Below are 27,997 nucleotides of genomic sequence, written 5' to 3'. Positions count from 1 at the left end.
TTTCAACACAAAATAAATGCAAACCTCAAAGTAATTTGAAATAAATTGTATGTAAAATCAGCATATTTTTAATGATAAAATTAACGTGAAAAAATGTTATCGACGGTCTGTAGTTACTCTCTCACTCTGATTATAAAATAAATTTAACATTTTTTTTTCTGTAAATTTTAACAGATAAATCCTGTCACTAATAATACAAAATATATCTGTTGTAAAATTAAAAATAACTGCACATTGTTTTTCCAATTATTTTAATAATTTAATACTTGAGTTCAATTAACACAACAGTAATATATTAAATTAACACATTCATGTTAAATATTTAACACAAAAATTTTAACCGCCATATTTTTTAACAAGAAAACACAAATTTTCCAACTGTGTGCAACGAGAGCATATACAACGTAAAAAAAAAAAAAAATAATTCATATCCCAAATTTACGAATAAAAATAACATAATCGTGTAAAAACAAAGAACTTGCAGCCGTTATATATTCCTCGCGCTCCTCGGAGATGTCTCTCCAATTTTTTTTTTACAAACCGACGCCGCTAATAGAGCATGTGGCTGGTTCTGGATGTACCTGCGAATGCGATTACCCGCTCAATTTCGACAAATGTGTCCTATTAAGGGTGTACCTTCTGTTATGCTGCACCGAAATTATATCTACTCCAGCTGCTCCGTCTCCTAGCTTCGTCGACATCGGACCTACCGTGAGGGGTGGTCGGCATGGGGTTCGTTTGCGAGCCAATTAACGAGATCTCCGTTCCGGGGTGCTCGTGTATCACTGTCTCCGTGATATTGTTCTCCGCCTCGGAATGCGCGCGGCGATGTTCCGCTTGCCGTCTCTTCTCGCTACCACCGGCACAGCAATGCTGCTCCCGTTGCAATGTCATCCCGTGGGTGTAACCGGACTCGCCGTTCGAGAAGGAATGGAATCGCTGTCGCCGTTTCGCCGCCAGCTTTGCTCGTCTGCCGACCACGCTCGAAGTGTCGTGAGATCCCGGACGCGAGACGTCGTTGCATCGCTCGTGACGCTGAAGAGACTTGAGCGAGTCCTCGTACCCGCTAAAAGAGAATAAAAGAAGGATTTTGCGCGGACAATGTGGGGGGGGGAGAACTCGATCAATTAATTAAATAATTACATTCCTTTGAAATTAATAAAACCGACCTGAATGATACTTCTTATTTATCTACGCAATTCCATCTAGTTTAATCCCTAATAAACTAGGAGGGGTAATTGCTCTTTTATCTTCAATTATCATTCTATATTTTCTTCCATTAATGAATATTAAATTTAATTCACTAATATATTATCCTTTAAATCAATTAGTATACTGAATTTTTATTAATAGATTCATCTTATTAATTTGAGCAGGAGCACAAATTATTGAATATCCTATGTTACAATTAGGCAAATTTCTATCTTGTATTTATTTTTTTTATTTTCTTTCCTCCGATATTTCTATAAAAATTTGAAATATAATTCTTTTTAATAAAATATAATTACACAAATTATTAATAATTTATTAATTTTATAAATTTATATAATTAATTATAAAACAAACAATAAGTAAATAAAATCATTATTCAAAAAATTTTTAATTAATAATTTATTAATTTAAATTAATGATCTTGACATTTAAAATTTATGCCTTGAAAGCATAAGAAAGAAATTAAAATTTTCCATTAATCCTTTAATAAAAAATCAAAAACCATTAATCTAAATTAATGACAAATTTTTCTTCCTTATTTCTTCATACGCTTCTCACAATTTTACGATATTTTTCGTGAACATTTGCCACACGATTTCGAGCTCCGAATATCGGTGAAATCTATTTCAAGGAAGAACATATTGGAAGCTCTACTTACTTGCTGCTCTCGCCGCTGGAAGGACTAGACGAGTGACTGCAATGACAGGAGGTACGCGCCACGATACCGGAATCCTGACCGCTGGAATGTAAGGATGTCGCGGATGCCTCGAGGCCTTTCAAAGTACCCGTCGACCGCACTGCGTGTTTTCCACCCCCGCCCATCCTGAAAATAGCCCGCGGCACGATGGTTCCTTTCGATATATTGTAAGATACTCCAAAATTCTCCGATATAGTGAACAATAATAATAGCTTTCCTTCGGAGGAGTCAACGTCATGCGCTTCTACTTATCAGTAATCATGCTTCAATTATCAGTCAAAAATTGATAAGATTTTCTCTATTAAAATAAGAAACAATATTTATTTCTTCCTATAATTATGAAAATTATTCAACCGTATTTTTCTATGTATATTAAATTTTTTATATAAATTTTATATATAATATATATAAGACTTTTATAAAATTTTTATATAAATTATACTTTAAAATAATTTTCTTCTTTATTAAATTTTAAATAAATTTTAATATACAAATTTAAAAATTTTATTTATTACAAAAATATTTAATATTTAATATCTATTTAATATCGCGAAGAATGACAGCTTTAATATTTAATATTTAATATCGCGATGAATGACAGCTTTTACATCAATACTTGATTGCAAATTTCCAAAGAATCTTTCAATTAAATGATGATAATTATTATCTCCCACATTATTCTATGTAAAAAATAATAAAGAAAATTTTACGTTTTTTTAATATCTTCTACCATTTAACAGTTATTTGAACGACTTATCTAGAGATTATCTCCTATATATACATATATAAAGAGTGATTCATTAATCTATAAATAAATTATATCACGCATATGGGTTAAACCCATAATCTATAAATGCATTTATCTTTAAAAGTATGGCAAACACAAAAAAAGTAGCACATATGGATATTAAATTTTTTCAAGAGAGTTAGATAACTCATGCGATAGCTTTAAAAGTGGAGGCATTTTGGAGATTTTAAGATCAACTCGATTTTTTTAATGGAATAAAGAAATATATAAAAGCATTAGTTACTTCTTTTATTTACTTTATTTTAGAAATAAATTAATTTATATATTATAATGGATGACAGTTAAAAAATTTGTGTCAAATCTAACAAATATTGCACGTCTCAAAAAATCCACATAAAGTTTTGTGTTAATTTAACGTAATATAAATATAACAAATGTGACACTAATATGTTAATATTTCAAAAATAAATGTAAATTTCAAAATAATTTGACATAAATTTTGTGTAAAATCAACATATTTTTCATGATAAAATCAACAAAATCAAAAAAATATTATTGACAATCTGTAGTCATTTTCACTCCTTTTATAGAATAAAATCAACATTTTTTCCGTAAATTTTGTCAGATAAATCCTGTCACTAATAATACGAGCCATATATATTTTGTGTAAAATTTAAAATATATGCACATTGTGGTTTTTTTCAATTGTTTTGATAATTTAATATTAAAAAATTAACAGAAAGATTTGTGAACAATTAAACACAAATTTTCCAGCACTGTACGTGTGTATAAATCACACGAAGCTTCTTGATTACCTAATAATAGTCTTTTTCGAGCAAATCAGGACTTACGTGTGAAAGCGGACGCAGCTGCCGCCGTGCTCGCATATGCTCTGACGCCTGGGCACTTCGGAGCAAAAGGGTTCAGGATCGTAATGAAGACCGTCGACAAAGGTAGGAAAGAGCGGCGGCTTCTGCAGAGTGCCGGCAGGATCTGTCAAAGCGAATCCGACCGGGCCGACAGTCGAAAACATGGCCTTGTCTCGTCGTCTGCGACTAACGAATGGAATTCGAGACTCCCAGTTCAGAATAGCTTGCCAATTTTCGTGGCAAATCAGGTGGAAAAGATCTCAGCACATTCGGGACGATTAATTAAAATATTTTGACAAGAGATCAAAAAACACACACGATTCGAACCCCCATCCCTTTCCCCCCATCCTGAGGTTCTGTTATTTTTTTGAATATTTCCTTACAAGCGACATCACAAATTTAGATAGAACGCGTATATTGATGAGCGTTAATACTATGTCCTTTTAGTGAGCAAGAATAAAAAGGAAAGAGAGAGAGAGAGAGAGAAAATAAGATCCTTTAGCCGATGTCCGAGAATTAGTGTGGTAGCATAGATGACGTTACGTCGTCATTAGATGAGATGGTGAGTATGCAAAATCATATTCTGTGTACCGTTTGTTGCGACGGACGCAGGTGACGCAAAGGGCGGTCACGAGGGCGCCCACGAAGACGACGCAGCCGAGCACCACGACGGCCACTTCGAGAGTGGACAATAAGTAACGTTGACTGCCTCTGCGAGGAGCGCTACCGGCTATGTCCAGCACGCGAAACTCGTCCAGTTCGCGTTTTATGTCCATCTTCTTGGTGTTGAAGACGCTAAAAAGTATCACCCGATATATAGAGTCGAGTTTCTTTTTGCATAAACTTGGTATCAAATATAAATGAAATATAAATAAATTTAAACTTCATACACGAGATACGAATCGAGTTCAATGGACAATCTCGAGTAATTTAATTAAACTTTTACGAAAATCTCGACTGCCAGTTAATTAAGAAAATTTGAAATTTTCTTATATAATAGTCCAACAAAAAAGAAACGTTAAGATAAAAAATAATCCTTGCGATCGCTACACATTACGATTCCTAAAAATGTTATAGCTTTTGAAAATTTTTTATGTTCAAGTTATAAAAACGTATGATTTTTTCAACATAAATTAGTGTACTATATTAGCTACATTTAGGTATATGTGACATACTAACAAAGTTTTATATCGTTCAAAATTAAGTATATAGTTTTAAAACTTTCAATGCTTGAAAAAAAATTATTATGAAGATTAAAGTTAATAAGATTTCCATAATCAAATATTGGATTTATTATATAAAAAGAAATTAATTATCTATATGTAATTAATTATCTATATTCATTTATAACCCATGTCAAGTTTATCGTATTGTAATTAATTTTAATATAGAATTTGTATTCAATAAAGGGGAGCCTTTATGTAATTTTATCCCTTTAATTTTGCAAAAATCTGACAATTTCTTAAGTTTAAAAACTCTTGTTTACATAAACAATTGAATATTTAATGGTAGACTTGATGTATAACTTTTCCAATATTTAATTATAGAAATTTTATTATTAACTATAATATCTTTGCAACAAATTCTTTTTGAAAATTAAAAATTCTATCAATATATAAATAAATTATAATATATTTATATTATACCAATACATAATTAATTTTAAATAAAAACAAAAGAATACAATTTTTCTAATGTAAAACGTGTCATAATTGTAATATGATAAAAGAGCCTTTTTAAAATACTAAAAATTTTAAAAATTATGACACAATAAAATTTTCAAAATCAATGTAAAAAAAAAATATGGAGGATAATTACATTCTTTCGTGAAAGTTTAAAAGGAAATGATTTTTTTCTTACTTTATATTATATAATTAAAATAATAATGAATTACCTAATAATGATGAATTACCTGTTCAAAGTATCCATGTCCACCATAACGTTCAGATTTGGATCGATCGCGTACAAATAAACGTCGGTGCTGAAAATTAAATTAATCGAAAATTCAACCGGCCATTATGTCAATGTGAATGACATCATCCATTTATCAAAATCGCTCGGCGAATTGGCAACTTACGAGGCCGCGTCAATCAAATTCTTCTCGATGTGGGGCTCCAGCTTTCTTACCCGCACCTCCAGACCAGTGACATTCTGCAGCGCGCTGAAAGATTACAGTTCCCAAATTCGCGATATTCTTCCGCGATAATGCACACACCCGCATACTTACATGGTGATGTTTTCGAGCTCCTGCTCGATCTCGATAGGCTTCCGTCCCATAACCATGATGATTTGCTTCTGATCGTCCAACACGTACACCTACGAATTCGATAGCGAGATATACATACCGGATAGCGGAACAGATTGTCGAGTGAGACGCAGAGAAAGAGAGAGAGAGAGGGTGTTTCCGTCTTTCGAAACATCCCATTTCCCTGTGAGGAAATTAGTCTGAGCGCTATATTCAACGGCAAGTAATTAAGATATGCCGCACATGTATATGCAAAAGAGAAAGAGAGAGAGAGAGAGAGAGAGAAGAAGAATAAGATGGATGATGTGGAATATGCGCGACTAGAAATTAAAAGGGATTAAAATTAATAAAAAAAGAACAGAAACTTTGGATAAAAAACTCAGTAAAAAGTTGTTTTTTATTCCCCCCAAAATAAATATTTTTTATCGATTACTCAGAAGATCCAATTTAAAAAATGTATAAAAATCTAATTTTGATGCTTATTTATTAAATTTCGATGCACGACTTTGAAAAATAACCATCAAATTTACTAACATTGAGTATTAGATTCCATGTCCATGTGTTATTTTCACTTCTGATTCACAAAGTAATAAAAATAACAACAGTTTAATTATGCTTGAGAGAGTTTTCTTCTAACTTTTATTCAAACTTTAAAAATAAAGAACATCAAAAAGTACCATTAAATTATAAAAATTAATCTGTTTTAAAATATTCGAATTAAACAAATGCAAAGTAGTAATCAACTCACAAGCCACATCCATTAATTACTGACCCAGTAAACAAAATTAATTTAAATCCCATACCATCTTTTGTTCGAAGAAAACTAGTACTATCTTTCAAAATTACTAAAAAAAGTTTTTTACCCAAAAACATCGGTTTCTTTTTTACTTAATTTCTTCCCCCATTTTTAGAAAACTCATAATCTCTATGCGCGATTGACTTACAAAGACATTGGCGATGCTGCTCCGTCCGCTCTCGGCGCCCTGTCTGTCGGTGGCCTTGACGTCGAAACCGAAGACGCGACCGGCGTCGCGGCCAAAACTCGCCACGGATCGCACTTGACCGCTGAGTGGGTCAATGGCGAAACGTGGAGCGTCCTCCCGGCCGAGAATTTGGTAGCGTATCTCACCGTTTATTCCCAGATCCGGATCCTCGGCCTGCGAAACCCCGCCAAGAGTGCGCCAAAATAAATCTCGTCGACTTTATCCACTTTAAAGCTGATAGAATTTAGAATAGCTGTAGAATTTCAGATGCGCGGAGATCTTTAATTTGCGAAAGTCTTCTTGCACCGATCCAGACTCTTCAATTGTACGAAAGCTCGAGATAGGAGTTCGCTCATTCCATTAAAGCGCATGCTATTACATCGCAATTAACAGAATGCTCAGGCGACGCGGCGTTTACTATGTGAAAAAGCCATTTCAGGAAATCGAATAAAGCTTGAAAGAGAGACGCTCCAGTGTGGTGAAAGAATAGAAAGAAGATGGAGGAGGTGGCGTAAAAACCAAAATGGATTAAAACCAGCTTTTTTTTAGTCGCGTAACTATGTGTGTGTGTGCGTACGTACCTCCACTTTGACAACCTCGTAACCGTAATGAGCGGTAGTGGGTATAGCGGCAAGGATAGGCCTGTCTCTCGACTTGAATCTAGGCGCGTTGTCGTTCACGTCCTTTATCCTGACAACCACTCTGGCCTCGTTAGGTGCCAGACCGTTCAGTCTCTCCCCGACGACCGGATAAATCATCACCGGCATGCCCCGGCCCATTTTCAATCGATCCACTCTAACTTTGGCCTCATACCGATCTCTGATCTCCCGATCGATCTCCGTCATCAGGTATAGAGAACCGTTCTTTGGATCCACCGAGAAGTGCTGCCTGCCATCGGAACCGTCAGCCGCCAAGCTGTATCTTATATCGCCGTGATAATTATCGGCCAGGTTGAGCTGCGTGATCAATAACGGCACGGAAGCGTTTTCGTCGACTTCTATTTCGTAATAACGGTGTTGGAAAGTTGGCATCTTGGGCACCTCGTTGTCCGACTCCTCGTCATCGTCGACGTTCAGCACGGTGACGAGAACTATGGCCGAAGAAGTCAAGCTGATCGGTGAGCCGAGATCGCTCGCCGTGACGATCAAACGATGATCGCTCTTGGTCTCGTAATCGAGCTTGGCGATGGTCACGATGACACCTTCCTTGCTGTCCACTGCAAAGTATTGCTTCTCCGCGCGATTCTGATAGCTCAGGTCGAACAGGATCAATCCGTTTCCATTCCCGGCAAAATCGCTGTCGTTTGCGTACACCTTGGCCACTTGCGTGCCGATCGGAGTGTTCTCCAAAACGGAAACATGGTAGATCGGCAATCGGTCGCCCTCTTTTTCTAGCTCGTCGTAGCCGTGGAACGTCGGCGCATTATCGTTCACGTCCAGCACATTGATCTCCACCTCCACGGATGAGCTCAGACTCGGTGATCCTTGATCGTGCGCCACCACAAGGAGACGGTGAGTCGCGGCTTTCTCGCGATCGAGAGTACCGCTCACTCGTATTATTCCCCCATGAGGATCCATGATGAACGAACGCGACAAGTTGCCGATATGTTTCGAATCCTCGTGACTGGTGATCAGCTCGTAGCTGAGATCGGCGTTTGCCCCAAAGTCGGCGTCCAACGCTCGCACCTCGCCAACCACGTGATTGTTGTAGATGCCTTCAGCTAAATTAAAAGTGTACCAGGACTTATCAAAGACAGGCGCGTGATCGTTGACATCCGTCACGTGGATCCGGACGGTGATGTTGTCCGAGAGGCCGCCCGAGTCCCTCGCCAGGACAAACAACCGGATATCTTTCTCCGGTGGTAGACTACGAGCGATAGATATTTCGGCCGTGCGCGGATCGAGGTGGAAGTAACGTCGGCTGGTCACATCGTAACGACGGGACCTCACCCCGTTCAAAGTCGTTTCGTTGCTCAGACTGTACGTTATCGCCGCGTTTGCACCCTCGTCCTTGTCGTCCGCCAACAGGCGGATTATGGGCACGCCAATTGTCGTGTTCTCTGGCACTAGCAGCAGCGGCGAACGTCGACCGCCATCGATAGTCTGAGGTGCTTTCCCATCTTCCACCTCAACGGAGTCATTCGGGTCGTGCGATACGCGTACTCCCTGATCCGGCAGGACCACCATTCGTATAAACTTTGGAGCGTTGTCGTTTGCGTCGAGCACCTTTATCCTCAGAGTACTTTCCGACTTTAGTCCACCTATAATGCGAGAAAGACCTTTGGAACACTCGTTTCCGAATCCTATCGTTCCAAATTCATATCTTCCAAAACTCTTAGAAATTTTAATGAACTACAAAAATATTAGAAAACAAGATTGAAAGTTGAAGAGACAGAAAATTGTGCAAATCAGAAACTTGCTTATTGCTTCCTCATTTCATTTCGCTCACAAAGCTTAAGCTGCTTAAAGCAAGCGAGTTTTTCAACTTTGGCTTTTTCATAGAAAAAGATATTTCTAAATTTGCGAAAATTATAGCGTGTACTTACATTTCTCAAAAAATTCAAAATTTTATATAAAATGAACCATTTCACCGATCCTCATCAAATTCAAAATTCAAAATTTTATAAAAAATGAATTATTTCACCGATCCTCACTAAGTTCAATACTAACCATCCTTTTATAATACTCTATTAATTTTTCAAAATTTAGCGCGATATCTCAAAAATTGCGGAAGACAGAAGTTGCACAATGTACATTTTGTACATACATACATATGGACATTTTTTATAAATATGATTTTTCGACGTCGATTTTGAATAAACATTCTAAACACATTAGCATAAAAAAAACTGAAAAACAAAAATTTCTCACGAAAACAAAGCTTCCTCTGTGACGAAGCAAAAACAACAAATTATCCGCATCAGATTTTACCTCGTCACAATATTTGAATGTTTGATAATCCAACCAACAAAAATAACGTAATAAAATATAACAAAATATAAAAAGACGTAAAACAAAATATGAAAATTAATAAACAACTTAAGCATATATTTACCGCTATCGGTGGCGATAACTTGCAGCTCATAATTCGCTCTCGTTTCGCGATCCAAGGTTTTATTATCGAAACCCACAAAGAACACTCGGCCCGTTAACGGATCGATATTGAACAGGCCGCTACCCTCGCCTTGTAGAGCAAACGTGAAATCCCGATTTGTGCCTTCGTCCTTATCGCTCGCCGCGATCGAATCTGTCAAAGCGATCTCCGTTCCCGAGGGACTATTTTCCATGATTCGGCCTTCGTAATCGGACAGAGTGAATACCGGCGCATTATCGTTCTCGTCATCGATGATAATTCGCACCTAGAGATTGAAAAGAAAAAAAAACAGTTTTTTAAAAATTCAGAAAGAAACTAAAAAACCATATTTTTTTTAGTAAAAAACTGTATTTTGATAATTTTAAAAAATACCACCCCGGTATCTATTATCGGTAGAAAACAGTTTTTTACCGATTTTTCCCAAAGTTTCTGTTTTTCACTATTGTTTTAATCCTTATTCGCACCCGAGCATCTTGTTAATCGATCATTCAAAGCAATAATCGCGAAAACTTATTTTACGCGTGGAAAGTTTACCTGAAACACACCCACACCGCGCGATCCCTCGGCGATCACGGTGACGCTATAATTCTCTCTCGCTTCGCGATCTAGGCCTTGAGGTGCATAAAGAGAACCGTCGTTCATAATGGCGACTTCCGGCACGTCCTGCTGATTAACGATAAGGAACTGAATGCCAGATGTTGTGCCATTGTGCGGAAGCACTTGGCCGATCAATGCGTCGGGAACGTTTTCCATCACGTGGAATACCAAAGGAGCGGTGGTCGTTCCCCTGCAATTTAACCGTCATCGATTTTTAAATCGACGAATAATAATATTTCTAAAAAAATATCGCAAGATTTAGTTTTTATTAAAATTATTTAATACAAAATTATTTTATAGTTTTTAATATAATTATATTTTTTAATATAATTAATTTATTTTATCTTATTTGCTCTTTGATAAATTTTATTTTTATAATGATAATAATTAGAATTTTTTTATAATATCTATTTTTTACATTATCCAATTTTATTAATCATTATTTTTTAATAACAATATAAAAATATATATTTTTGTAGAATAATTTGCAAATTTGATTTATTCAATACAAAAAAATTTATACGGTCAATTTCATGGATATTATCTTATAATAATTTTATTTTTTTAATTATCTTGATTTTAATAGTTAAATATAAGAAAAAAGCATATTTTTTATAGATTTTTAATTTTTTTCCTTTCATATTTGATATTTAATGTCCATTATATTTATTTTATATTTCTTAATAGAATTATAATTGAATTAAATGGCAAATCAGTAGGTTTTATCTAGAAGAATCTGAATTAGTTTCCGAATTTAATATATAATATTTTAGAAAAAGAGTTTGCATCTCTCTCATATCGCGAAGAGAATCGGATTTCACTCACTTCGTAAAAATGCCCCTGTCATCGTTCGGATCCACCACGTGAATCGAGACGTTCGTGATCAGCGTCAGCTCTCGCTCGTCGGTGACGATCGCTTCAAAGTCGTATGCGGCCCGATCGAAGCGCTCGATCTCCTCCACGACGCTTATCGTGCCCGAGCGCTCCTCCACGGCAAATGGAACTGAAATCCGGTATGCATGTATGCGGCATGTGTTGCATATTTGCATGAATAATACAGGCGTTTCGTGCCTCCGTGTTTCCGGCCTCCGCGGAATATTAAAATTAGAGCGCACCTGGGGACAGGTCCCGTCCCCTCCCCCCTTTTCCGGGCTTATCTGACGGGTTTATTGGACCTGTCGCGTTAAAGGAGTCAAGGCGCGACTATGTAGCTTTTAATTCCCGCGGGCAGAACGCGAGATTAATTTTAACACATCGCGCGTCATCGCCGTCACGTATACGTACCTCCCTCCTCATAACCGTGCAGAAGATCATAGATGAGATCGTTAGTTTTAACGGCGTCGTTTAAGCGAATCTGCCCGACGCTGGTGCCTACGGGCACGTTCGCGCCGACCCAAAACTCGTAAGGTGCGCCGACAAAATCTGGCTCCCACGTATCTGGACCTGAAGCCCACGAATAAGAATCAGCTGATGTCTCGCTAAAAATAAGATTGCTACCAGGCGCATTTACAAGGATCCATTTAGAATCTTATCGGACATTTTATAATTATTTATTTTCGTTTCTTAAAAAATTACAATTATTAAAGAATAACAAAAATAATTAAAAATTAGAAAAATAATGAAGAATAACAAATTAAAAAAAATGATTTATATAGATATAATAATTCATATAATAAAGAATAATTTATAATATAATTAAAAGTTTTTTTCCATGATTATCTCTGAATTATTTAAACTTAAAAGTAATTTAAAAAATTATTTATCTCTGAATTATTTAATTTATTTTTGACTTTGAATAAAAGCTTTCGTCCTTGAATATGGATCACTTTAGTTACATGACGTTCTTAAACGCAAGTGTCACTTGGTCAGATTGGATTTAAAGAGCTTAAATCCATCAATGTTCTCGATTTATACAATACTTACCGTCTGCTCGAAAAATATCAATCGTGACGACCGCTAAGGAGAATCTTCTTTCGCTAGGATTCGCCGGCTGATCAGCCGCTTCCACGAAAATCGCGTGCCTGCCCTCGAGTATCGGACTCTCCGACACCGTGATTAGACCCGTGCTCTCGTTCACCGCGAACGGGGGTTTACGCAGCGTGGAATTGCCTGGCTTCTGCAACTGGTAGCGGACCGATCCATTGGGGCCTAGATCGTCGTCCACCGCGTGCACTTGGCCTAATACGGTTCCGATCTTCGCATCGCTCCTCGCCACCAGCTCGTAAAGATTGCCCGGCACGAAGATGGGATTGTTGTCATTGGCGTCGAGCAAAGTGACCTCGACATCCACGGAAGATTTGCCGAAGGTTTCGCCCGTCGCGACGACGCTCGGCTGATGCTCAACGGCGTGGACCTTCATCTTCAGACGATCCCGCTTCTCGCGGTCCAGGATCGCTTGATCCCGCACGGTAAGCCAACCGGAACCCGGATCCACGGAGAACGCTCCTGACGGATCCTCCAACCGATAATCAAACTTTCCGTTCTCTCCTTGATCCTTGTCGCGCGCGATCACCTGCAGCACGCTAAAGCCATTCGGCAGATTCTCCACGATGCTGATATTGTAGAGGTCAACCTCGAACTGCGGCAGATTGTCATTGAGATCCAATACTTCCACCTCAATCCGCGCGACAGTCATCTTCAGCGGGTTGTCCACCTGCGATGCGTAGATCTGAAGTTTAAACGTGTTGCCCGGCAAATTCCGCTCGGCGTCGAGATCGATCGCGCGTTTCAGGAACAGCGAACCGTTCTTCGGATCGAGATGGAAGAAACCTCTCGTTCCCGGATATTATGTCGTATCGCATCGGCACATTTATGTCCTGATCGCGATCAACCGCGTGGATTGGATTAGTAAAGTTGATCTCTGTGAAGATTGGGTAATCCTAGAAAAGTGAGAGGCCAATATATCCGAAAACTCCATAATATTGCGTCAAAAATTTATTATTATTATTATTAAACGCAAAATTTTACGTGATTTCTTAAAGAAATTTTTTTGCTAAAATTCAACTCTATGTCTTTGTCTTTTTTTAGACTCATTAAATTTAGATCGTGTTAACTATTAATCGTAACTTTCTTTTTTTTCAGAATTTCTAATTTTATAAAATAAAATCATCATTTAAAACAAAATAAAATTAAAATTTAATTAAATTAATTAATTAAAATAAAATATCAAAAATAAAATAAAATAGAAATTGATTATCATTTAAATTTAATTTCATTAAATAATAATTATCCGCATATTTCTATTAATGTCGCAATATTTAAATCATTCTTGTTCATGTCTCTGTTTGCTTTTCAATATTAAAGTAATCGAGCGATCAAGAACGCCCGATATAAACATATCAATTTTTATAATCATACCGGAATAGGATAAAACTCGTAGATCTTCGCCTTGTAGATGTCCCGCGTAAACTTTGGATCAAGATCATCGTTGTCTGTCACAGTTATTTTTACAGTGCTGTTCGTGCTTTTAGCTGGGACACCTCGATCCTAAAGCATTGCATCATATGTATTGCATCGTGCGACGCAACGATTATCAAACCAATCTAATTTATCATCATTTATTGTCGACTTACTATCCGACAATTTCTGAGGATACATTAATAAGAACTATTATATTACGTAAGAACTATTATATTATATAAGAACTATGGAACTTATAGGAAAAACTGTATGAAAGGTAATACACCTCCGATTTTATCTCCACTTAAATAAATTTTAGGGGAGTTCTGAGTAATTCCGTTCTTTTGAGTAATTCCCCGCAAGAAATAAATGGGAGACGGCATTGATTTAGGAGATATAACAAATTAAATTTTCATAATTTTAATGACTTTTCTCGGGTTATTATAAGTGATATTAAGAAAAATGAAGTTTGTGTACGTTGTATTTATTGTAAAGTAGACGTGGAAAAAATGTTTGTTTACATTTACGGGATAGGTACACAGTCATGGATATTTTGTCAATAATGTGTTTCACATATTTTTTGCAGTTTGTCAACAGCTTTCAACATAGAACTACACGAATTCGTAAGTTTTATCTTGAAAAATATATATTTATTGAATGCATGGATGGAAGAGGAGCTCCGCTATTCTCCGTGCAGCCCACCCGGAAAAAATCTAACCTAACCCAACCCAACTTTACTTTTAAAACTGAAAATAAGTTTAGGTTAGATTAAAATATTTTTGGAGATAGGTGTGCAAAGGGAGAGACTTCGCCCCTCTTAAGTGTCAAACAGTTTTTTCAATGAAAAAAGTAACAAATTATACAATGCACATACTTTAATGTCAAATTTCAATTTGTTATATCTTTTAAACCAATGTCCCTATTTCTTGCGGCGAATTGTTACAGAACCTTCCCCTATAAGGTATTTAAGTGGCGATAAAATCAAAGGTGTGTTATCTTTTATGTAGTTTTACCCTATTATAAAATGCAATATACAATTATTCAGTTACTTGTTAAATTTTTTGAACAGAAAAAAGAAACTATAGAGAAAGAAAACATCGTGCTTTCGTGTACTCACAGTCGCGGTGATAACCAGATTGAATTCGCGATCTCCGCTATCGTAATCGATCGGCTTGCGTAGTATCAAGGCAGTTCTGTGTCCGGATTCGAGGGAAAATTTACCTTGCTCGTTCCCTTTCACGATGGCATAATAGACGTCGCTGTTGGGTGTATTCGGTTTGTCACCGTCCAGCGCGTGAATTCCGCGGAATATCGTCACACCTGATTTGATTGTGATTTTATTTTCATAAATCTCGCGTTCAAATCATTTTCAAAGGTCGCGAAAATTTCTCGAAAAATTCAAAGATTCGATTAAAACATTACATTTGAAAAAAATGAATATCGAACGCGCTCAAAAGCATGGTAACTCGCGAACATGTATTTTCACCAATCGCGTGAATTTATTTACATGACTTGATATATTCATTACATGACTTGATATATGAGCAAGAAACAAGTGAGATATTAATTAAGCTGAAATTTAAGCAACCCCGATAATGCATGGGGCTAATATCTCACCGACTGGCGTGAGTTCGTCCACCGTCACGTGATAAGGCGCATCGACAAATCGTGGCGCGTGATCGTTTATATCCTCCACGTAGACCGTCACTGATAAATGCGACGATACCTAAACACATAAGCGTAAGTTATACACTGGGTTCATTGCACTCGCTGCACTTTTCGCCTCTCCCTAATCCCGATATACCGAATTATGATGACGCGACATATCGTAAAACCAATGCTATCGCGCCTTTTGGGAAATGAAAAAGCATCGATGAGATCCTCGAGAAATGCGTACTCGACTTACGCACGAACCTAGTACGCGGGAAAATCGTAATCATCGTAATCTAGTCGAGTGAATCGCAGCGCTCCATTGATCGCCACTTTTACACCTATCGCGTCGAGTATCTTGGAGCACGCAAATCGAGCGTTAAATTATCAAAAAGTATAAAATAAGAGATACATTGATTTGCATTCTTCGAAATGTCGAAACGTTCGTAAACTAGGAATTATAGAAACACTTGAAATGTCAAGGGGCTATTAAATCATATTACGTGTACTAACAACTCTTAACCAGAAAGCTTGAGAGAATCGTTACATAAACGCTTATTAGCGTGTGTGAAAAACCTTATAACCGGCAAAGTTGTTCGTTTCTCATCGGCCGCCAATTAAACTGGAAGCTAGACATGCAATAAAAAAGATCGACAGTTAAAGAACAATCGAATCCTATAATAATTAATAAGCAAAACTCGACAAAATCACTTGCGTTCGCGGAGAGGTCAACGACCAATATTGTCCTCTACAATTCCGTGACTTACCGACGAGTCACCGGAACCCGAGTCGCAGGAAACTCGAAATTTTAACAAATTTCTTGGAGACTCCGCATCCACTAGATCCTCCAATGATTGTGCCAAGATCAGCGAAACGTGTGTCTCGTTCGTTTCCTTGTAAGAGAAAAATCCGGCGTCCTCTTCCTGTGAAATTTATATTGCCGTCTCACGGATGCCTTGTATATATATGGTGTCCCAGAATTAGATCAACAAATTTTAGATGGTTATAAAGAACATTAGAACAAATCAATTTTGTCAATAAACCCGTGTCCGCAAATGAGCCGTTTTGACATTAGAGAATCAAAGACTAAGAAACAAATTATTTTTTCAAAATTTTATTAATGTGGTTAAATAGAGATTTTATCATGAAACTTTTGTATGAAAATATTGTTTAATATCTCTAATAATTTTCAAGATATATCGAGGAAAGCATAAAGTCACTTTACATATGATGATTTCACCTCTTAGAAGTTTTTGAGTCCCGACTAGAAATTTCTAAATTCATCTTGACACCTGCTATATGTGTGAAAAGTTTTATCAAAATCAAAATTTTTGAATTTGCGAGAAATTCCCTTGTCAGTAGGATTTAGTGGCAAAATTGGCTCGATTTGATGTCTTTTATAACCATCTTTGTCGATCTAATTCTGGGACACCCTGTATACGTAAAGGAAAGTTAATACACACAACAAAATTGCGATAGGTACCTTGTCGACCGACGTAATGACAAGTCGATCTCTCGGATGGGCCTCAAACGAAAGGATTTCAGTTCCTATTTCCAGGTTCTCCGGTACCCTTACAAATTTCAGATACTCTCCGATGGGATAAAACTGGCATCCTAACGAGGGCAGAGAAGACTTCAAGTTTTTGTAAAGATAAATTGATTAGGATCAAGCGAATTAAAATTTGTCAAGAGTTATTTTTAATTCCATTTTCATTTCTATCATAAAGTAAGAGGCAAGGCAAGCGTTCTGTCAAATACGATGACATAAACGGCATTGTTTGCCTTCGTGCGCGTCAATTTCCGGTCTATCCTTGCCACACTTCTCTTTAGTAACTTACTTTCAAAGTTTACGACAAGAAGAAATCAATATATGATAATCAAAATAAAATATTTTGGAATCCCTAGGGAGAGTTGCCTCTTCGTATCACAAATATAGAATTTTTCTTGCAAATAGTTTTATTCGAAAAGATATATGTATGCATGTGTGTGTGTGTATGTAAATTTTTATTTCCATCTATCTAATAAAATAAGAAGCGGCTTATTATATAATTAAGCAATAAAAGAGATATGAAGAGATATTATCGAAAAAAGTTCAAGTACAATATAAATAATTTCCTCTCGTGTACCATGTTTTGCATTACATCCTGTACTTGAAAAATTCAATCTCTCTTTAAATAATTAAATTTCTCCGTAATACTTAAATAATGGACCTTCTCTCTTGCACAATTTATCAAGTAGATCAAATACTTCAAGCGCACGCGTAAAACGTCTGGAAGATCTGCGTGATTCGATCCTCTCGTGCAATCCCCTTGTTAATAAAAACTATCAAAACTCCCGATGAAAATCTCTCACGTAGCGTATAATCTTTTAATCGCTCAAGGCACAACACAGAAATGAGCGCAAAAACTATCACGATGTCCCAACTCCTGTATAAGATGTAGGTTCTTGTTTCAAATTATTTTCGCAATTACTTCAAATGATACAAAAGCGATTCGCAAACGCTGATTGCTGTCTGCTTGAGATTATTATTTATACTTGTATTTCAAATAATAAAAAACATCCGGTTCTGACACACACACACACACACACACACACACACACACTGCACACACTACGCACGCACGCACGCACGCACGCACGCACGCACGCACGCACGCACGCACGCACGCACGCACGCACACGCACACGCACACGCACACGCACACGCACACGCACACGCACACGCACACGCACACGCACATGTAGACATATTTATTTCATCACTAAACGCGATCCTGGACTTTACACTATTGTTGCGTGTACGCGCTTAGTTCACATACAAACGACTAATTATCCAGCGTAATCTGGACGGGAGAGTGAAACATCGCTTCCGACTGCGAAAGGGAACAGATCGAGAGAGACGATAGCAATGAAATAGAAAAGGAAGCTCTCCGATCTTATCTTAGATTTATTCCGAGACCCCGGAATCGTTCAGTCGATCAGATCAGATTCATCGCGATGCCTCGCCGCGGATGCGTCTTCTTATCCCCGATGATGATTCTTGTGGCAATTTAATTCACGCGCAGTGCACTCTCAGTTAAGATTTACAGCTCTCTCTTTCGCGCGAACAAAGACTTTTTATCTTCTCCCGAGTTGTAAAAACGTCGCGCGATGACGATTCGTTTCGTACACTCGGGAACCAACATGCGCGCGCGGATCATCTTCTTACTCTCATCTAATGTAAGCTTTTTTCAAGACGCTCCGCTACGTCGGAGCTGACTAATTGCGTAAACACTTCCACGTTTCGTACATAGGTATATTGCAGAAACATATACAGGATACATCAGAACACAATATTAAGGGATGACGAGATAATAATTTTATATATATATGTACAGAGTGTCCCAGAATTAAACCGACAAACTTCAGATGATTATAAAGGACACCAAACAAGCCAATTTTATCAATATACTCGTGTCCGCAAATGAGCCATTTTGGGATTACAGAATCAGAGATTAACAACAAGGTCTAACCTAACCTAACCTAACAAAAGAATTTCGCAAACCCGAAAATTCTGATTTTGTTGAAACTTTATATAAATGTAAAAAAGGTAAATAGATGAATTTAGAAATGTCCAATTGCGATCCAAAAACGATTCTAAATTATTGGCAAAATTGACTCGTTTTGATGTCCTTTATAACTACCTAAAGTTTGTCGATTTAATTCTGGGACATCCTGTGAATATATTTGTTCTTCTCTTTCTCAATGTATGTGCTGCTCTCTATTTAAAAAAAAAATCATATATGACAAGTGGTTCATTGTCACTCTCATCGATCGTTCTTATTAAGGGGTAAATCGCTGACCAAAATCATGTACACCAATGACTACTAATACCCAATTTGTGGGCATTATTGCCGAAATTTTTATTGTATTTTTATTATATTTTTCTATTTTATTATATTTTTCTATTTCCCACTAATGCCCTAGCAATGTCTATTCTAGTAATGCCTAATAATGTCTAAATAATGCCTAATAATGCCCTAGTAATGCCTCGAATTTGTAATCACTGTAATGCCTTTAACGGTTTACCCCTTGGTTCTTACCTTTTGATACACTCTGTATAAGATGTGAGAGAAGCCGGTTTCGCGTTAAGATTTCTTGCGTAACAGTATCGCATCCGGATCTCATAAATCTCAATCCACTCGGAGGTAAGTTCGGGCTTGATACATTGTTAATTTGCCCTATTTATGTCGTGGCGGGGTTCACCCCGTCATTAGTTAGCCCGCTTCAAAGCACGGTCCCTCTTCTCTCTCTCTCTCTCTCTCTCTCTCTCTCTCTCTCTCTCTCTCTCTCTCTCTCTCTCAACAACAAGTGCCGATTCGCGTTTTGTAGCCTTCGATGTAGCTGCGGCTTGCTTGCTTAGATTAAGCAGGTGCCGCAAGTGTCCGCTTGCACTTATCACTCCGTCAGACTTTCACCTTATCGCGCGGTGAATGTAACGTGCTCCGAAGCGAACGCTCGCTCGTGCGTACGCGCCACTTCAATTAGCGCGCTTTGTTTTTCTCTTCATCGATTTTACGGCTAGTTTTACCTACAAACACTTTCTTTCCTATCGCAACAGATTCTACAAATGTCTTTTGCAAAAAAAGATCTCTATTTCTCAAGTCTGGTACATTACTCGCGCTTTCTTCAATAAATTCTTAGAAACGAAAAATTCCCATATTCTAAACTCATCGAGGCCAAACAATCACTCCAATATTTCTTCTCAATTCTTACTCTTATTCCGATGCACGTATAAAATAAAATTCATGTTGATTTTATACAGAAAATAATAAAGAAAATAAAATGAAAAAGAAAGGTTAAGAATACGGGAATTAAAAGTATTAAGAATATAGTGGATTATAAGGAATGTAAAGAAAGATTCGATTGCGCTCGATAACGGTAAATGATAGCGCGCTGTCACATCGATTGCGCCTTAATTAGTAATTTGCTTACATGGCGGAACTAATTGAAAAATTCACGTCTAATTATCATGGACGTTGTAAACGCGGTTAAAAATATCTTTACACTTTCTAACTGTCTCATGACGAGACGCCAATCGAGACGTTCTCTTGCGGGACGCGAATGTGCATCGATCGCGCACTTCTATACTTGCCGCTTTCTGATTATTCAAGTTTGCTGACAGATTACGCGTGTAATGTGCCGAAACCTTGAACAATGCAACTCCGAGAAATTTAGTGGAGAAATGCTTAAGGATGTCTTGATCGTACAATAATAGCAAAAAATTATTGAAATTAAAAAAGGAAAATAAATTTTTAATTTTAAAAAAGAAAAATATATATTTTTTATATTTATATTGTTTAAACAATTAAATTAATAAATCCGGATTATAAAAAGAATTAAAAATAATATGATCTTTAACGTCTTCGTAAAAAAAAAATAAGTTTTTTAATTGTAATTAATATTTTTCCTGATATATGACAAAAACTTTCGATTTAAATTTTTTAATAATTTTTTAATAATAATTTGCAGAAAGAGACAGAGACAGAGAAAGAGAGAATATTTTTCTATAATTTTTAGTAAATAAATTTTAAACGAGTAAGTTTTCTTAATATACGTGAAAATTTTTATTTTGTCGGCAATGTTTTTTTCTTGTCAAATTTGTCAATAAATGCTACAATATATTCCATAAAACTCAATATTAACCTTAAATTTAAATAATTTCAAAACCATTAAGAAAATTGTGCTTAGGATTTTTACAGACACTCAGAAAAAATCGTAGAACAGTCTACGAAATTTTCATGCTTTTATCAATGTTTGACATACGACACATACATCCTTAAGAAGAAATTCATCATTTTGAATTGCTACAAAAATTTCAGCCATGCATGCGAAACTTATGTCTTATAAGCTTTTCATTAACAGCAGTAACATAGATAAAAATCGTATCTTTTTCACGCAAAATCGATTACTTTATTTTTTAATAATCTTTTTAATCGCATGATCGTCGTAATAATATTCATCCCGCGCAATGAGTCTCTACATCCTCGCAGCCACTATTGAATCTCCTGGAGCTTTACTTCTTAGATTTGAGTGAGAGAGAAAATGAGGAAGGATTGTGGACGTGTTTTAAAGAAATCACACTTCGCGGAAATCGCGTTTCTCTCTCTCTCTCTCTCTCTCTTATGTCTGTTTCTCGAGTCGAGAGGAGAATTACTTTTGAAAGGCGAGCGGGCCAAGAAAATCGCGAGCACTCGACACATCTCCATCTAGACGAGCGTTATGTGCCGTATGCAACAATGGATACGTTTTCCTGTGTACACACGATGATATCCACACACACATACACACGCACACGTACACGTACGTATGTGCACGCGTGTCGTTGCATTTACAGGGATAAGCCCGCTCCTTTTTCGAAGCTTTGACAAAAGTGGGCCAAGGTCGACCGACTTTCCGCACCCTTCTCCGTAGTTTCTTCAGCTTGGAACACGAAGTGTTCCGGCATTATACATATAAACACGCAGAAATATGCCTTCCCGTCGTGTCTATAATAAAATGTCGGGTCTTGATATTTCAACAACGACGGCGTGGAATTCACAAAATTCGACATGCCGATGAAACGATGAATCTTTGGTCGCGAAACGACGCACTTCGTCAACCTCACCGCCAGTATTACCGGATGACAAGTAACAGATGATCGCTCGCTGCGAGCGAAGTTTACGAGTGCCACGTGCACGTTATGACGTCCACGCGAGAGGCTTAATCAATTTTGCGCGTAAAACGCATCGAATATATTTGAAGCTAACAAGATATCGGAGTTCCGAGACGACGAGAAAAACCTCGTCGCTGTGGAGGTTCATTAACGGACCGCCGACAAATTGATGTAGGCCGCGATCTCACGATCTAAAATGGTAACGATGGGAATTAACAGCCCATCTCCGGCAGCTCCTTCATTCGTACATATATCCGTGTGCTGGCGCAAACTAGGATACATACGAGGTACGCGAGCATTGTTACTGGCGACAATGCAGACTGCACGAGGGTACGCAGGCTGTTCTATATAGAGGCTAATTGGACTTTAGTTTCGAATCCTCGCTCGAAGTGTCAAATCGCCTTTCATTCAATGGAATGAGATAGACGCGTTGAAAAGGCGTAAACTTTTCCTTCATAATAATTCATAAATATAATACTAAGAATAGAAAAAAATAGCATTCTGATAAACATTTGTTCTACTCGGATTGCCCGAAAGAAAATGCTGAATTAATAATTTATAATTTTAATCATTAATAATTTTTGTAAAATAAATTTTTGCAAACAAACAAACAAAAATTATTATAAAACATTTAATAAGTTTTTATAAATTAATCGGGAAAATTAATTAAAATATTTAATAATCCAAAATTGTGCTCTAACAATAAGCAAACAAAATATATATCCGACAATTGATAACTATTGTATAAAATATGTATTTTGTCATGTAAATTTTTATAGATCTAAAATTAATATTCGTGCATCTATCTATTTTTAAAGTCTGTATAGCTTAATGATGTATGTGCCGTGTGTCAAAACGCTGACAGAAGCATGAAAATTTCGTAGTCTATTCTATTATTTCTTCTGAATATCTGTGAAAATATTGAGCACAATTCTTTTAATAATTTGAAAATTATTAAAGTTTGTTTTGATTCTTATGAAAAATCACGCATTGTGATACTTATTAACGAATTTAACAAAGAAAAAAAATTGCTAGTGAAATAAAAATTGTATTAACAAAACTCTAATAACTAGTAAACATTTGTGCGAAACTTGATTTAGATCCACTTACTTATTTTAAAAATTATTTATTAAAAATTGAAGAAAAATACTTTTAGTAATCCAAATTTTTTTCTGCAAATTACTCGTTTTTTTTTTTCTTTTTTTGCACTAGATTTCAAGGATTACTCACGATCAAATAAAATTTTTGTCATAAATTAGGAAAAAAATTAATTACAATGATTTTTTTATGAAGACCTTAAAAACCATATTATTTTGTGATACTTTAATTCTTTTCACAATCCAGATTTATTTATTTGACTTTCGAAACGTAAGAAATTTTTTTTTTTAATTTCGATAATTTTTTGCTACAAACAAAAACATCCTTAATAGTTTAATTTTCTTCACTCATGTTCAACTGTTTAGATAAGTCGTGGCAAAAGGCGGGAAAGAGTTAACGTTTGGGAAAAGCGTTGAAACGTTTATTTTTTCGCGTTCTTAAACCGACACGGTTTACTTTTCAATCGGCGATGGTGTTTAAATACATACCTGCTGTATGAATCAAAATAACAATTATAAAAATCTACGTGAGAGCACGCACACACACACCACGTACCTGTTATACACTGAACTCGAACGAGGAGGATCAGCAAAACCGCCGCAATCAACCGGGAATGTTGCCCGGAAGAGATGGACGTCCACCTTGATCGTGACATTTTTGGCTCCCTCTTCTTCCGGCGCGTCAGTCACGCCGTCGTATCCTCGTACATCCCTGAAATTATTCGCCGTGAGTCGAACGATTCGTCTACCTGAGGCCTGCCGGCAAGCCGCAGAACCGTGACGGCGCATCTTCGCAGGTTGCACTCATTATAAGTGCATCCTACGTAGGTAACCAGGCGCATCGTAAGAGAAAAGTGCGCGTTTCTCGTTCGCGATCGAGGGAAAGAGAAGAGGAAAAAAGAACAACAATCGCGCGTGTTCCGATACGCGGGAAAAGTTCACTTATCCCGCGCAATTAATCTTACGTTGTGCGAAAAGCGATTTCAGTTTTGCAATCGGGACTAAAAACTCCCACTGCGCATGCGAGTTTTGAAATTGCATTGCATATACATCGCTTCTCGTTATATCGGGAGAGAAATTTTTTCATCATATTCTCAGTTACATTCTGAACTTATATTCGAGAGAGAAACATTATCTCTCTCTCTCTCTCTCGTTTAAAATCAAAATCAAATTTTAGTCGATTTATTAAATCAAATGTTCTTTTTTTTTATAAAGTCGTTACGGAACGTCTCACTTTTATCATATTTTTAAATTGCATTTTTAAGAAGATTCTGTAATCAATTTAGAGTCCGTTTTTCTCTCGAGTCAAATCAATCAGTGGAAAAATAAATCTTCCCTATATAAGCAGAATATTCAAGCAACAATTTATTTAAAAATTATTTATCTTATTAATAATTTATTAATAAAATTTTTTAATAATTTACATATTTACATAAATTTACATTTAAATTATATATTTTTATAAATTCATATATTTATAACATTTTTTTAAATGATTTCAAAAATCAATTTAATATAGAATTACATTTTAATAATTATATTTATATATAATATTTATACATAATTATATATATATATATATATATATATATATATATATATAAATATATAGAATACATATACATGATGTTAATAAAATTTGGACGCTACTAGATAAGTAAATTGATAGAGCTTTATTTCAAATCTCCGAAACTGACAAGTGTAAAATTCCGGAGCTAAAGTTCCATCAGTCTATCTCTATATAATCTTATGAGAGCAAGAAAGATATAGTGCTTGCAAAATAATATACCAATTTCGCACCATTAGATCCGGACACTACTCGTCGATTGCCGTGGAGGAAGCTCGCGTGTGCGCGCATAGAAATGTGAGGAAAAAAAAACATGAGGACAAATCGACGTGAAGATCTATGCCGAGGTTCTTGCATACCGGCGATTTCACTTTCGACAAAACAAGCGACCGTAACTCGAACAAATTGACGTTACGCGATTCCTGCCCGCCTGATCAATTTGATATTTTCCGACTGAAGGAATGTACTCTCTTTGCGATTGTTTTTTATTATATTTGCACCTGCTTGCGCTCTCTCTCTCTCTCTCTCTCTCTCTCTCTCTCTCTCTCTCTCTCTCTCTCTCTCTCTCTGGAAGCGAATCTACATTTATATTAAATTGAGATTGTTATAAAAAAAGCGCTCATGCAAAATTCAGGATGGAGAAACGAGCGATTACAATCTTAAAAACGTTTCACTTCATCACGCATTCTTATATTCTATATATTCTTTCCGTCTTTGCCGGATCAAACTTTCGCTCCGTTTCACGCAAATGTCATTTATCTCGGCCAGATTGCGGATTGCGTGTGCGTGCCACGCATCATCAATCGTCACACTATTGAAATTCCACTATTGAAATAAAAAAATCCGCCGTAAAATAACAAATCTTTCTCAAAAATTTGAAAAAGACAGGAGGAAATTAGGCATTATGAATGATAGAGAAAGTACAATTAAAAATATTCAAATTTCTTTACAGATCTGTATTAAATATTTAAATTGTGCTCATCGTAAAAAGAAGCACTTGAAAAATTTGTTTTTCTTCCTTGAAAAATATTTTCAAACCTACACGCTCATAAGACAAAAATTTGAAACAATCGTGCCCTATTTTTTTATTAATTAAAATAACGATGTAAATTTAAAAAAAAAATAAAATTTATTTTTAATAAAATTATAATATTTCCTGTATGTATAAGATATTGATAAGATAAATAAGAAAAATTATTATCCAGAATAGATAAGATAAACAATATTGTTAGAAATTAAATATGACAAAACATATTGTAATATGATATCAAGATAATTTCTTATAAATGAAATTTAAATTAATCTGTCAGAAAAAAAGGAAAATATTATTTAGAATAATATTATTTAAAATAATTTAAAATAATATTATTTAAAAATAATATTATTTAAATATTATTAAAAAGAAAAATATATATTTCAATCTGTCTTTTTGATTAATAAATGAGACCACGGTATATCGAGTCCGTTATTTTTCTTATGAAGAAAAGACAAGTTAGTTCTTCTTTTACAAGATTTCAATAGACAGAATTTTCACTCGCGATTATTCGCAAATTTCGCGTTTCGCAAACATAAAATTATTCTGGCGACGTTTATCTCTCGGCGAGAAAATTTGAGCGGTGATAAAACGATGGCAAGTAGCGCATTTATATAGATGACCTTAAGAGTGAGAGAGGGGAACAGCGTTTATTGATTCGTCGAATAATAAAAATCAGCCGTTTGGAGCACGGATGGTCGATGTATTAGGAAGTTGAAAATGCGCTGCGTAGGTGTCTGCATCGGAACGACGGAGACAAGTGCGCTCTCAGTCCTAAAAGCGCGAGCATATTCCTCTTCTTATGAGTTCTTATGACTACTGTAATATCGATATACTTCCTATATGCGCAAGAGAACAGGGGAATAGGGAAAACTTTCGCTATTACGTGTTTCGCGAGCCACCAACGGTAGCAGTCACGCTCGAACGAGGTTTCCAGGCATCATCGAACCGATTGAAAAATAAACCGCCACACGGTATAATTGACCGTTCACCGTGCAGTATCGGGCCTGCTGTGTGTTTTATAATAACTTTAATCCCGCACGAGCGATTCATTATCGAAGGGAGAAGAAAGGAAATAGGTGATTATCCGGATGACAAGGGACTAACGGCATTGACGCCAATAACAGTGTTTTCTTATTGTTAGTCGTTAATTAGGTTGCGCACGCCATTCGATCATAAAATGTTGTAAAAGACATGTCAGAGGAATAAGAGTTTCAGAATTTGCGAAACATTTAAAATATCATATGCATTATACGTATATATATATATATAAGATATTATATATATAAATTTTAGAATTTAGGAATTTTTAAATTCTATTTTTAAATTTATTTCTAATTTTTTATTTTCAAATTTTGCAATTGTATTAGAAAGTTTTGTAAAAAAAAGTAATGCAAAGGTGATTTGACTCACTTTTTTAAAAATTAATGGAAACTTTTGTCAACTTTGATTAAATCTTTAAAAAGACAATATCAGCTGTTCTTTTTTTTTTCTTTTTTTTTTTTGCTCGCCAGCGACAAAACGGCGAAACTTTCGCTCTAATTCGTGGCTTGACGAGCGAACGGAATTTGTCGCGGTCGATCGGACATCGTCGTTGCCCGATTTTGTCATGCGATTTTATAAAGAATCGAACCCGTGACAAACTCATAACACACCCGGGCAACTGTTGGTTTTTTCGAAGAAAAAAGAAATCCAAAAAAAAAAAAGAAAAATCATATCTTCGCGCGACCGATCCTTCACTGACCTTGTGACAGAACACTTGACGGAGCCGCTTGACAGCTTCGCACCGGAAACCCAAGGTCTCGCAAGATGCACTCCGAGGACACTCCACACGACACTCTCCCCGACTGATCCTTAGCGAACTGATTGCCCCGACTTCTTCGCGCCAGGTGATAAAAGAGCGAGCGCGACACCGTTTTGTCCGACAGAATCTCTTTCGGGATTCCCGAGGGTGTTACTCTCTCTCTCTCCCTCTCCCTCTCTCTCTCTCTCTCTCTCTCTCTCTCTCTCTCTCTCTCTCTCATTCTCTCTCTCTCTCTCATTCTCTCTCTCTCTCTCATTCTCTCTCTCTCTCTCTCTCTTGTCCACCAATGGATCACTTTTGCCTAGTTTT

At 36.3% G+C, this 27,997-nt stretch overlaps 1 protein-coding gene across 1 annotated transcript; it reads right to left on the bottom strand.

Moving 5' to 3' along the window:
• Positions 1-3: 3 nt before the first annotated feature.
• LOC126857120 (cadherin-89D) lies at positions 4-27,951 on the bottom strand. The gene is given in 23 exon segments (XM_050606262.1): positions 4-581; positions 711-1,066; positions 1,871-2,035; positions 3,509-3,712; positions 4,118-4,321; positions 5,439-5,507; positions 5,604-5,687; positions 5,754-5,842; positions 6,716-6,928; positions 7,336-9,014; positions 9,809-10,112; positions 10,382-10,634; positions 11,270-11,447; positions 11,729-11,887; positions 12,368-13,218; positions 13,220-13,323; positions 13,802-13,930; positions 14,961-15,163; positions 15,461-15,569; positions 16,261-16,416; positions 16,977-17,107; positions 23,841-23,996; positions 27,629-27,951. Coding segments are annotated over 22 exon segments (5,772 nt in total). The 5' UTR covers positions 23,941-23,996; positions 27,629-27,951; the 3' UTR covers positions 4-549.
• Between the last annotated feature and the right edge of the window lie 46 nt (positions 27,952-27,997).

Source organism: Cataglyphis hispanica, chromosome 20 (assembly GCF_021464435.1).
Source record: "Cataglyphis hispanica isolate Lineage 1 chromosome 20, ULB_Chis1_1.0, whole genome shotgun sequence".
Lineage (NCBI taxonomy): Eukaryota > Metazoa > Arthropoda > Insecta > Hymenoptera > Formicidae > Cataglyphis > Cataglyphis hispanica.
The sequence above is the reverse complement of the archived record's forward strand: the minus strand, read 5'-3'. Positions and strand labels throughout refer to the sequence as shown.